The 12472-nt window shown below is 50.9% G+C and overlaps 1 protein-coding gene across 1 annotated transcript in view; it reads right to left on the reverse strand.

The window, feature by feature from the left end:
* Positions 1 to 9605: 9605 nt before the first annotated feature.
* The window catches only part of Chmp3 (charged multivesicular body protein 3), a 28157-nt gene continuing 25290 nt past the window's right edge, over positions 9606 to 12472 (reverse strand). The window contains exon 6 of the mRNA XM_015506345.2: positions 9606 to 10176. Within this exon, the coding sequence (XP_015361831.1) occupies positions 10028 to 10176 (149 nt within the window). The 3' untranslated portion in view covers positions 9606 to 10027. The remainder of the gene's footprint in view (positions 10177 to 12472) is intronic.

A 12472-nucleotide genomic window follows, 5' to 3' on the forward strand; every position in this document is an offset into this window, starting at 1 on the left:
TTTTGGTATTGCCATTATCTTCTCGTTGTGGATTCAGCACATCTGTTTATTGAATGTGGGTTTGAGAGATGGCTGCTAGAACTCTTCTTCAAAGCACAGTGGGGGCTGTAGTCATTTCATAGTGAGTGTCACAGCGCTATCACAGAATTTCAAGGGAAAACTGTCACACTTGCAAAGGAAGACCACCAGTTAATTAAACTTGGAGGCCTGGCTAAGTGGCTCTATAAGGAACGAGGGAAGAAGGGGCGTGTGGTCTCTCTCCTGGTCGTTTGTCATGGGAGGGTTTACAAAGGAAGGTGACACAGGTTTCAGAACGTGGACCTAACAGCAGAGCATCAGGTAGAAGAAGCCCAACTAGATCTACATTTTATCTGTGTAGGCGGTGGCGGCACAAGGAAGCAGCCGCCTGCCTGCAGTGCAGGTTTATTAGAACCAAAGGACAAAGCCACCATAGGAAAGAGTCAGAGGAACTTCTAGTTGTGTCAGACTTGCGAGGCTTGCAGATTCTGAAATGAGCCGATGCTTCTTCTGAAATATCTATTAGGTTTAAAGAGGTAAGAGCCTGGGAAACATGCACAAGGGATTGCCAGACATGACCAGGAAGAAAGATCTGGAAAAAAGCAAAGTAGAACTTACCTGAAATGAAGTGTGATGGGTCAAGTTAGGAATTCAGCATGTGGGAAACGGCAGAGAAAGTCCCATGGAGTACAGCGTCCAACAACAGCCAGCCAGAAAGGGAACACAACAGGCTCAGGGACAGCTGAAGGAAGGCAGGGAGCTTGACAGCAGAGACATCAGCTTGAAGAAAACCAAGGACAGTTCAAAAACCCACGGGGTGGATTTGTGTGAGTAGTAAGTCTAGATGCCAAAAGCAGCTCCCCACTTCAGCTGGTCCACCTTGGGACTTTTCACTCTGGGATGGTGTTTACAAAAGGCACCTGTGCAGTAGAAACTGCTTCGGGCTTGGGGTTTTGACTACTCCTGGACTGATGGTGCCAGGCTGCCTTGCCAGCACGAGGGGAGCCAGCAGCGTCTGGCTGAGGTGCATCAGGACCAGTCTCGAGTTAGAGGCATTCGTAAGTTATTTAAAAGCAGTCAAGGCAGGCTGGAGCCACTGGTGGGTAGAGGAAGCAAGCACTGTTTTATAAGTTTTAAAGCTCCCCACTCCCAAAATGATAGTTTCAGACCTTGTTGAAGATGAATAACTAATAAAAATAACCTTAGAAGATTCTTTTCTTTTTTGGAACCGAGGGTCACTTGCCCACTGAGTTGCATCCCCAGCCCTATTTTGTATTTTATTTAGAGAGTCTCACAGCTATGTGAACTCACTATCAAGCCTCCCAGCCTCTGGGATTACAGAGAAGGATATTATTCCACATTTTGCAAGGAGAAATGGTGTATAAGGAAAACCCTAAACAAAGGAGTACAAAGCTGTTTTCAGAAGTGGGAAGCTTTAGAAATGGTTGGTCACGGTTTCAGAACAGAATGTGCTTAGTGCCACTGAACTCTTCACTTGCAGGAATTAAAATGGTAAATACATGTATATTTTTCCACAATAAAAAAAAAAATAACTCCCAAGTAGGGAAACATTTGGAATTGAATGAAAATTACATTTTTTAAATTACTTATTTAGGCAGGAGAGAAGGAACAAAGAACAAAAATATTCCAATTACAAGAAGAGATCATCTGACTAAGTAAAAGACCTGCTTGTAAGAGTTTGACTACAGGAAGAAAGTGAAAACAGGAAAATCACACTGTGTGGATAAGAGTCTGCCAGAGGAAAGGTGATGTTTCTACATCTACTACAGCTTCCAACAGGAGGGAGTTTGGGTAAAGGACGAGATTCTCAAGGTGACTGTCGGGTACCTTTCTGGAATAGATATGTAAGCAGACATAAGGACACTTGAGCAGTGAAATGGACTTCGATCAATACCCAGAATATACATTCCTTTTGTGGGCATTGCTCTTCACTCAGAAAGACCACAGACTGGACCAAAATGCCACCGGCATTTATTAATACTATAGAGTTGAAATCCTGTTCGGTGGTAATGGAATTTAAATAAAAATTAACCAGTGTTGAGTAATTAAGCAACATGCAAAGTGGAATGGAAATTAGATATTTAGAACTGAGCAATAAAAATTCGACACATCAAAAATGGGATCTGGTTACAAAAATACTTCGGAAGTGACAGGCAGCCTTAAACGTAGAAGAAAAGGTTGGAGGGCTGAGGTGGGGCCCAGTGGTAGAGCATTCGAATGCCCAGCCTACTGAGGTGTCCTGGGTTCCATCCCCAGCACCAAAAAAGAAAAGTCAAGTCTAAATTTACATTTCCAGACCCAAGAAGAGGAGGGAGGGATCAGAGCAGTAATCAACGTATTCAATGAAAAAACAAAAAGGCCAAAAAATATTTTTGTGAAAAGATTAAAATTGTTAAATCTTTCAGGTTAATGGGAAAAAACAAGGCTACTACCTATTGTGTGGACATCCAAAGGATCATAAGGGAGTGCTGAGGATGATCTCTTGTCAATGAGTTTGATGACCTGGAGACATCCCTCAAAAACAACTTACTGAAAATGGCATTTTAAAAAGTACAGGGAAGGGCTGGGGCTCAGGAGTAGAGCACCTGCCTCACCGGTGTGAGGCCTTGGGTTCGATCCTCAGCACCACATACAGATAAAATAAAAAAGAACTGGTACAACTAAAAGAAAAAAGTACAGAGAACATTCTGACATTTTAGTTAATAACCACACCTGACCAGTAGGACATTAAGGAAATTGCAGACCCACAGCCTTGGTTAGCAATGATGTGAAAATCCTCCAAAGGACAACAGAACATGCAAAACAGCCTTCCTGTCTGAAGATCAAGTCCAGGCCTTCCACGGCACTCACGGGACCAACGGGAAACTTTAAGAGATGCAGAATAGGCCTCAGATAAGATCCAGCAGCCATCCGTGACCAAGTCTAAGGTAAGGAAATGCGTTTTTGAAAAGTACTCAAAACAACACAAAAGTAGAATTTTTAAATGCTATCCGTGAAAAATTTAAAATGAAATTTTAAAAGACACCACTGAAGTAGCAAACCTTCAGGCTCTTAGGAACATGGTTATTGACAGTCACGAGACTTACTGAAAACTACAAGAGGAGCTGGACTAGTGAAGGAGGAGAGCACATGCCTGCTGTCCAGGTGTGTGTGGGGACACCGTGCGGGTGGACATGCTCCCTGCTGTCCAGGTGTGTGTGTGGGACACTGTGCGAGTGGGTGTGCAGCTGCTGGGAATTTTGTTTGGGACTGGCTTCTCAGAGCTGAGCCTGGACAGCCTGAGGAGCAGCCGAGCCCTCTGCAGAGCTGACTGCCTGCTGAGCAGTCTCCCTCTGCAGCACCCCCAGCAGGACCTCCCTCCGTCTGTGGCTGTGGCAGTGTCTCTGGCCCTGCTCACTGCACTCAGCAGGAAGTGTGGGCCCTGGAACTGGTACAGAATCGCAGATGCAGCACTAAGTGACACACTGTCCCTGGAGCCGGAGGCCCCCAGACTGCACAGAAACATGGTGGGCCACCTTGCTGCCTTGTAATGGGTATGAGGGGGACACGAAATATGACCATTAAAATAAAGAACAGATGATGAGCAAAGTCCAAAGCCAAGTATAGTCCATTTTAAAAAAATGTTTCGGCTACGGATGGACACCGTATCTTTGTTTATGCCTGTATTTTTACGTGGTGCTGAGGATGGAACCCAGGGCCTTGCATGTGCCAGGCAGCTGCTCACCACTGAGCCCCAGCTCAGCCCCACGTACGGGTCTGATTTCTGCTGCTGCTGCTGCTGCTGCCGCCACATAGGAGAGGCCTGAGGCGGCCCCTCTTGGGAAGAGGTGCACCTGGCTCACAGCTTGAGGCTGAGAGCCCAAGACTGGGCAGCCCATCTGGTTGTCATGAGGACTGGCGTCACAGCGGCAGGCAAGGGTGCCACAGGGAGAGGTCACGTGGTGAGACTGAGGACAGAGTTGGGGCCACTCGTCCTGAGCAGCACCCCTCTGCAAGAGCAGCATGCCTGTCCTCCCAGGGTAAGCTACGTGAACCAGGTTCCCCGCACCAGGATCTGCCTCTCGGGTTCCACAGCTCCCAGTGCCACTGCAGTGGGGACCATCACGTGTACAGAGCAGAAAAATCCAACCCAACCACAGCAATGACTGGAAAAAATAATAAAATAGGCAGACTTTTGGCAAAACATGAAGGGAAAAAGGCACAGACGGAGGGACATTAAGAATGGGAATTAAGGGCTGGGCGGGGCTCAGGGTGAGCACCTGCTGGCCAGGGTGAGCACCTGCTGGCCGGTGTGAGGCCCTGGGTTCCATCCTCAGCACACATCCAAATACACAAAAGATCCATTTACAACTAAGAATATTTTTTTAAATGGAAATTTTAAGTACAGATATAATAAGGATTTTAAATAAGTAGAATCTAGCAGTGTGATATTAATATACCCTAAATGAAATGGACAACCATAGGAGACAGTTCTCAACAATCTTTAAAATACTATTAAAGGGGTTGGGGCTGGGGCTCAGCGGTAGAGTGCGTGCTCGCCTAGCATGTGTGAGGCCCTGGGTTTGAGCCTCAGCACCACATTTAAAAAAAGATATTGTATCCAACTAAAAAATAAGTATTAAAAAATACTATTAAAGGAATTGAATTGTTAGTAATCTCTATAGCATAATCCTCAAAAGGCACCAGGCACAGGGAAAGTTTTACAAATGATTTTGTACATTTAGAAAAAAGATAATCCATTTAGAAACATGGAAAATAGCCAAGAGGATAGAAAAGAAAAAAGAAGAAGAAAAAAAAAAAAGCTTTTTCTCCCTTTCTTATGGTCCTGGGGACTGAACTCGGGCACTCTACCCCTGAGCTTCATCCCCAGTCCCTTTCTATATTTTGAGACCGGGTTTCACTAAATTGCTGAGGCTGGCTTTGAGCTTGGGATGCATCACCTCAGCTCTGGGTAGCTGGGACTGTGGGGGTAGCTGGGACTGTGGCATGGGCCACCACCCCACTCTCTTCCTTCTCGCCTTCACTTGTCCCTGTCAGTCACACAGGAGAGCAGTGTGTGTCTGACATTACACACTGGTAGAGTGTGACTTCCCCTTGTGGTTTTGCATGAAGTCCTCATCCATTCTTGAAGGACAACTGGCTACCACTATTCATCAAGGCTGCTCTGCCCTCTTCCAGCACCTCAGTGGACACAGCTCTCCGGCCTCTCTGTCTGAGATGGGAAGCGGGCTCACCTGACGAGGCTCCTCCTTCTCTGTGGCTTCCCGTGTGCCATCACGCGAGGGCTCATCTGTCCTGGGAGGGGGCTCGTCTGTCCTGGGAGGGGTCTGCGCGGCTCCTCGCACAAGCCTTTTCAGCTTTCTTCAGATTGTCTTGTCCCCGTCTGTCTGCTGGGACTGCTGTGACGGCACCTGGGCTCCGCTGACGTCCTCCTCCACCCCTTCTGCTTCCAACTGGTGGTCCATCACTGTTCGCAAGGCTGCTGGTCACTTCTGCTGCCTGCTCAGGCGCAGCGGACACCTCCAGCACGGCTGCAGCTCTGCTTGGGGATCTGGGTGGCTCCATTTGACACTCAGCCTCTTGGCAAAGTTTCCCTTTGGCTCAGGGTTTGCCTGGTGTCTTGCCATTGGGCACGCATGGCTGTCATTTGCCCAGCCTTCCTCCTGGGTTTCAGTGTCATCTTGGACTGTGATGGCCTCGCCTGTGTTTGAAGCAACACCTATCTTGCTTTTCTGCCCAACAGGTTCTGCGCTGGCTTCTTGTGTTAGGACAGATACAGTGATTTCCAAATGAGGCCCAGTCTGCCCCTCCAGAACCAGAGACCATGACCCACACTGAGAGTGGTCTTCAAGGGGCTGAGCTGGGGAGGGGTCAGGAAAGGGCAAATAAAGTGTCACAAAATGCTTCTTCCATTTTAAAATCTCCTTGTCCTTAGTTCAGCCGCTGTGTGCGCTGCCCACCTCTGCTTCCTGCGCTTCCGACAAACTGGACTCTGGTTTTTAACAGGTTTCTTGGAGGGGTAGGAGATCATGTTTTACCATTATGCTGTTACTCTATAAATGTGTTTTTGAAACTGTAATTTCATCAGAAGGCAACTTATTTTGAAAATTCTTTTAGTGGTCAATGCACCTTTATTTATATGTGGTGCTGAGAATTGAACCCAGTGCCTCGCATGTGTTAGTGAAGTGCTCCACCACTGAGCCCCAGCCCAGCCTTAAAAAAAAAAAAAAAAAAAAAGGAAAAAGAAACGGTTTCATCTCTGTTGCTCAGACCTGCATTGCTCATGGGACTCAGCAACTGGGCTCATTAATTCTGATATCGCAAAAGAAAACCATCTCCCACAGGAGGCTGAGGCCGGAAGACCACAACTTCACAACTGGCTGTCCTTGTGAAACACTGTCCCCCGCCCCACGGAAACAGGGCTAGGGATGTAGCTCAGTGGCAGAGTCCCCTGGGTACAATCCCCGGCACTGAGAAAAGAAAAAACCAAAAACGGAAAAATTGAGAAGAAACTTTTTCATCTGAATCAGACATTTCCTAAGTTTTTCATTGTACGACGAACAGGCATTTGCAGAGTACCTGCCACTAAATTGAGAAAAATGGCGGCTGCTCTTCAGAACCTGGAAAGCGGTGTGGCGTCCTGACTGTTCCCATAACTGGCTGTGGGGTTGGTCAGGAGTGGGCACCCTCTTCTCCATAGCAGCTCACGGCAACCCCCTGGGAATGTGCAAGGTGGATGAGCTGCGGTCAGCAGCACCCAAGAGGGCCTCGGGCAGGAGAGAGGGGTCTATGGAACTGCCCACAGCAAACTGCCGGGCAACCACCATAAGCTGGAAACAGCTGTTCAGAAGTGATGGACGGGTTGGTGGCGTGGGATGAGTGAGGGTGCGTGGGATGAGTGAGGGCCCAGTGAGGATGGATGGGACCCGTCCCAGTGCCTGCGAGTGGAAGAACATCTCACTACAAGTGGCACTGTCGGGACACGCCTTCCAGACCCAACCCCAGGGGCCAAGACAGCGCCCGGCCCTCTCCAGCAATGCCCCCCCCAAGAAGCAGGAGGGGAGACACGCACACAATACATGGAGCAGGATGCACCCACTCTTGAGGAACAGAAAAAGACACGTTTAAAAATTAACCCCAGCGGGTGTGGTGGTGCATACCTATGATGCCCAGCAGGTGGGGATGGGAGCGGGTCGGGGGAGGGGGGGAGGCAGGAAGAGCTCCAGTTCAAGGCCAGCCTCAACAATTTAGTCCCCAAATGAGCCGGGGAAGCAGCTCAGTGGATGAGTGCCCTGGGTTCCATGCCTAGCACCAGGAAAGTCTGCTGGGATGCTGCAAAACAGAAAATGCACGAGAACCGCCCGCCTTGCCTAAGGGGCTGGAGAGGCTGCCACCTGCCCAGCCGCCCAGCCGGTTAGTCAGATTATCTGCAAGAACAAACAGGCCCCAGACCTAGGCTGCCCTGTGCTTCCAATAGCGTGCTGCACCCTATGGTCATTTTCAGCATGTCGGCCCCGCCCAGCCGCATCAAAGACCCCAGCAGCATCAGTGAGAATCAGAGCCAGCTCCTCTGAGGATCTAGATGAGGTGCACAGCCGGCACGGTGACAGAGAGGACCAAGCCAGCAGATGGATACCCCTCAGCTCCAACAGTCACCATGAAGCTCCAACCATTATGTGTCATAAGGGGAGGGGGCAGCGCACAGCCCAGAGACAGGCCCCAGTACGGCAGCTGATCTGGGCCAGGGCAATACAGCATAGAGCAATACAGCGGAGAGCAGCAGCCTCAACAGGTGGCACCCGACAGCCACGTGCACAAAGCAGTCCACAGGCCACCTCCAGTGCCCTAATGCACGGAGACGACGAAGTCGGCCTGGCGCAAGGCCCCCAGAGACACGCAGACCCTCAGGGGTGGTGGTGACTTTCAGATACAGCATACCAGAGGCACGATGCAGGCAAGAAGACCAGCTCTGAGCACAGAGCGAGCGGGAAGGCACACAGACTGGGACACAGGACATCGCTGATGACCGCGGTGTCACCCAAATTCAAAAAGACGATAACCTAAAAACCAAACCACTTGCTTCAGCAGATGAACACAGACCTAGACAGCTGGCCAAGGCCACAGGCAGCTGCGAGCAGAGATGCACAGCATCCAGTGTCACGAGGACACAGCAAATCAAAACAGTGAGGTGACAGCTTGCTTCTGCACGGCAAGACCCAGGCCACTTAGAGCACCGAAGGCTGAGTCTGTGGAGGAGAGGCACTGTCGCTGTCCCGCTGGAGCCCAGCTGTAAGCTCTCGGGAAGGCCACCCAGCCAGCCCCTCTGTGTATGCAGGCCACCGGGGGACTTATGAAGACTCACGTCCCACAGGGGAGTGTCTGGACGATGATAGAAAGCCACGAGCTGTCAAGCTGTGAGGACAGAGGGGACTTAAAGGCACCGCACTAAGTGAAAGAAGCCAGGGTGGAAAAGCTGGATACAGAAGGACCCCGACCTTCGGGGAAGGGCAGGACCAGAGCAGCACTGGCGGGTGGGAGAGAAGGGCATGGACAGAGCACGGAACACAGATGGCTGGAGAGATGGTCCCCTGATGAAATCGTGATGGTGGGTCCCTGTGTCACACACCTGGGCAGACCCACAGGACACCCAGCATCCCATGTGCCGTCCACTACCTGGCAAGGGAGGCCGGGTCACCCACGGCATGGCGGCTGTGCACGGAGAAAGGCAGGGATGTAGGAGGCGCTGCGCCTTCCCCTCAGTTCTGCTGTGAGCCTGGGATGCTCTGAAAATCGTCATTAAAATAAACGTGACGATACTCTCAAGGTGAAGAGTGGCCGGAGGCTCCTATGGGTCCCAGACTATTCTGTAGGACAGTCTGGAAGTACCCACGGCAGCAACACCAGACAGCAGAATCTCTGCACAGTCCACGACAGCTACCCTGCTGCTGGAGGCCAGCCTTCCTCCTGCTGCCTGGCTGCCTCAGCAGGCCACAGAGCCTCAGGGCCGGCTGGCCATCTGGACCCAGGTCAGCCATTTCCTGATGGTGTTCCACACCTGGGCTAGCAGCTGATTTCCTCAAGGAAACCTCACAGCAGGAAGCCTTGGGAGCAGTGCTGCAGGCTCACCTGAGACCCCCCTGGGGCGTGTCACAGGAGTGCTGGTGGGGTGGGACGCCAGCACACCTGGCCTCACTGGCCAGCTGCCAGCCTTGAGAAGGGGCTGCTGCTGCTGCGGAGCCCCGTGGTGTCCCATGCACAGGACAACCAGCTCACAGTGGGCATGGCAGGGGAGGCGGGAGGCCCTTCCCACAGCGGCCAGTTCTGCAGGTGACTTGCAGAGGAGAAAAGGGGGGACGCAGAGGAGCAGCACGGCGCTCCAGCAGCCTTTTGGTTAAATGCCAGCTGCAGAAGGGCATCTCCCACCCATGTCTGCAGGCTGGGCAGCAGCACCCACCAAGCAGAAGCCCTGTGCGCCTGCTGGGGTACCTGCTCTTCCCAGGCCCACACAGGCGACAGCCTGGAGCCTCACCCGAGGGCTCATCCCCCGTGACAATCTACAGTGGGGCCAAGTGTTAAAGCAGAATTTATTAAAATCCATTTACACAGTGCTTCTCTCTCTCACACACACACAGACACACACACACACATACACTCTCTTCTCTCTCTCTCACACACACACACACTCACTCTCTCACAATCACACACACAAAGTACAGAGCCCTCAACATCTGGGCAACCAACTCTGTTCTGAGACTTGCATCATGAGGAAGTGGACCTTGGCCCTCCCCCATAAGACACGTCGGCCCCTCCTTCTGAAGATGGGGTGTCCACTGCACCTTCAAGAGCCCAGAGCCTCCGTGGAGTGCAGGGATGCAAGCACAGAACCTTCTCCAAATGTAACGCTCCGTGGAGTGCAAGAGATTCAAGGACGGGGCTCTCCCGAGTCGGCGCCCGTGGGACCACGGAGAGGCCAGGGCCAGGCAGAGGCCTAGCTGCGGAGGGTGGCCAGCCGGGACTGCATGGCCTCCAGAGCCTCTTCCTCCTCTTCGTCCTCCGAGGCCGCTGTGGCTCCCTCAAGCTCAGGCTCAGGCTCAGGCAGAGCGTCCGTCACTTTACTGGGTGCTTTGCCCAGGGCCCCTGAAAAGGAAGAACACGAGCAGATGAGCACTCGGGCTCAAGTACTGACCCACTCCTGGACCCACCGGATGAGGACAGATGAGTGCAGGGAACAAGTGGCACAAGGCCACACAGCACTTCATCTTGACACCAGGAACAATTTTTTTTTTTCAGTCAGTGACTTGCCAAGTTGGGAAGTATGGCCGGGAACTCCTGGGCTCAAGGGATCCTCCTGCCTCAGCCTCCTAAGTGGGTGAGGTCACAGGCATGTGCCACCAGCCCAACCCAAAGTCATGATGACTAAATGGATTCTGATCTCGAGAACCTTGGTTCAGCCAGGCATGGTGGGTTGTGCCCGTAGCTCCAGTTGCAGGAGGCAGAGCCAGGAGAAGCCTCAGACTCAGAAATGCAGGTCTGACTCCGTGTCCTGAGACAGAGCCACGGACAGGCCCCGGAGCCCCAAGACCCTAATACTACTGAGTCCTCAGACAGAACCACAGACAGGCCCCAGAGCCCCGAGACCCTAATACTACTGAGTCCTCAGACAGAACCACAGACAGGCCCCGGAGCCCCTAGATGCTAATACTACTGAGTCCTCAGAGAGAACCACAGACAGGCCCTGGAACCTTAGACCCTAATAGTACTGAGTGCTCAGAGCCACAGACAGGCCCTGGAGCCCCGAGACCCTAATACTACTGAGTGCTCAGACAGAACCACAGACAGGCCCTAGAACCCTAGACCCTAATAGTACTGAGTGCTCAGACAGAGCCATAGACAGGCCCTGGAGCCCCTAGACCCTAATACTACTGAGTGCTCAGACAGAACCAGACAGACCCTGGAGCCCCTAGATGCTAATACTACTGAGTCCTCAGACAGAACCACAGACAGGCCCTGGAGCTCCTAGATCCTAAAATTGTAGACTTCTGAAAAAAATTTCTAAATCATCACAGGTTATATATATATATTTTTGGAATAAGTATTCTTTGTATCCACACTTAAATGAAGACACAGAAGCTCCAGGCAGGCCCCGTGTTCCAAATCTATAATTCCATCAACTCAGGAGTCTGAGGCTGGAGGATCACAAAGGTTAAAGGCAGCCTGGCCAGCTTAGCGAAAGCCTGTCTGAAAAAGAACCTGGAATGTAGCTCAATGGTAGCACACCCATTGGTGCAGTCCCTAGTACCTCCAAAGAAATAAACAGACAAATAAATAATAATAGAAATAAACCCCACCAGTTTTAGTAACAGTAAAACCTAAAAACCAAAAATGCACAAGTCCATACAATATCCTTAAAAAAAAAAAAATCTTAGGAATAAACCTAACCAAGGAGGTGAAAGTCCTCTATAATAAAAACCATGAACACTAAGAAGGCAAAGAACTTGGAAGATACGAAGACCCCCCCTGTTCAGTGTCAGGCAGAACCAACACTGCCCAATGGCCACACTACCCAGAGCACCACACAGATCCGAGCAGTCCCTGCCCAAACCTCAATGACGTTCTTCTCAGAATAGAAAAACAGCCCTAAAATTCATTTGGAAAAATGGAAGACAAAGAAGTGCCAAAGCAATTCTCAACCACCAGCCTGATGCTGGAGCCACCATACCTGACCTCACATCACACTCCAGAGCCACAGGAACAGGTGCTGCACGGTCCTGGCACAAAACAGCCAGCAGGACCAGGGGACAGAGCAGCAGACCGACACAGTCACCCATCCTTGACGAAGCAGCCAAAAGCATACACTGGAGCAGAGACAGCCTCCTGAACAGGAACAAGTGGTTACCCACGTGTCAGGATGAGACGAGACCCTATCTCCCAACGCCAACTCCCAAGGGACCAGGCACTTCAGAATCAGACCAGGAAGCTAGCGATGCCTAGGAAAAGAACACAGATCAACATTCCAGCTCATCAGCACAGGCAACACGTTTCTCAATGAGACCCCTAAGCTGCAGAAATAATGCTACCATATCTCCAGAGGTGCCAGTCCTGGGTATTTATCCTGAAGAACCGAGGTCAACACACTGCAGTGACACTGGCAGCCCATGTTTACAGCAGCATTTTTCATAACCAGCCTCAGCCGGCGTCCATCAGCAGATGAGTGGATAAAGGAAAACGTGGCCAGTGTACACAGTGGAGTTTTACTTAGTCGTAAAGAAAAATGGAATTGTATCATTTGCAGGAAATGGATAGAATTTGAGAACATTACATTAAGCAAAATAAGCCAAACTCAGAAGGTGGTCCAGGGTCGTACATTCTCTCACCTGTGGAAGCTGGAGAGGAAAAAGGGAAAAGGGGAAGGGGTGTCTCATGAGAATGGAGA

Source organism: Marmota marmota, unplaced genomic scaffold, assembly GCF_001458135.2.
Source record: "Marmota marmota marmota unplaced genomic scaffold, marMar, whole genome shotgun sequence".
In the NCBI taxonomy this organism is placed as follows: domain Eukaryota; kingdom Metazoa; phylum Chordata; class Mammalia; order Rodentia; family Sciuridae; genus Marmota; species Marmota marmota.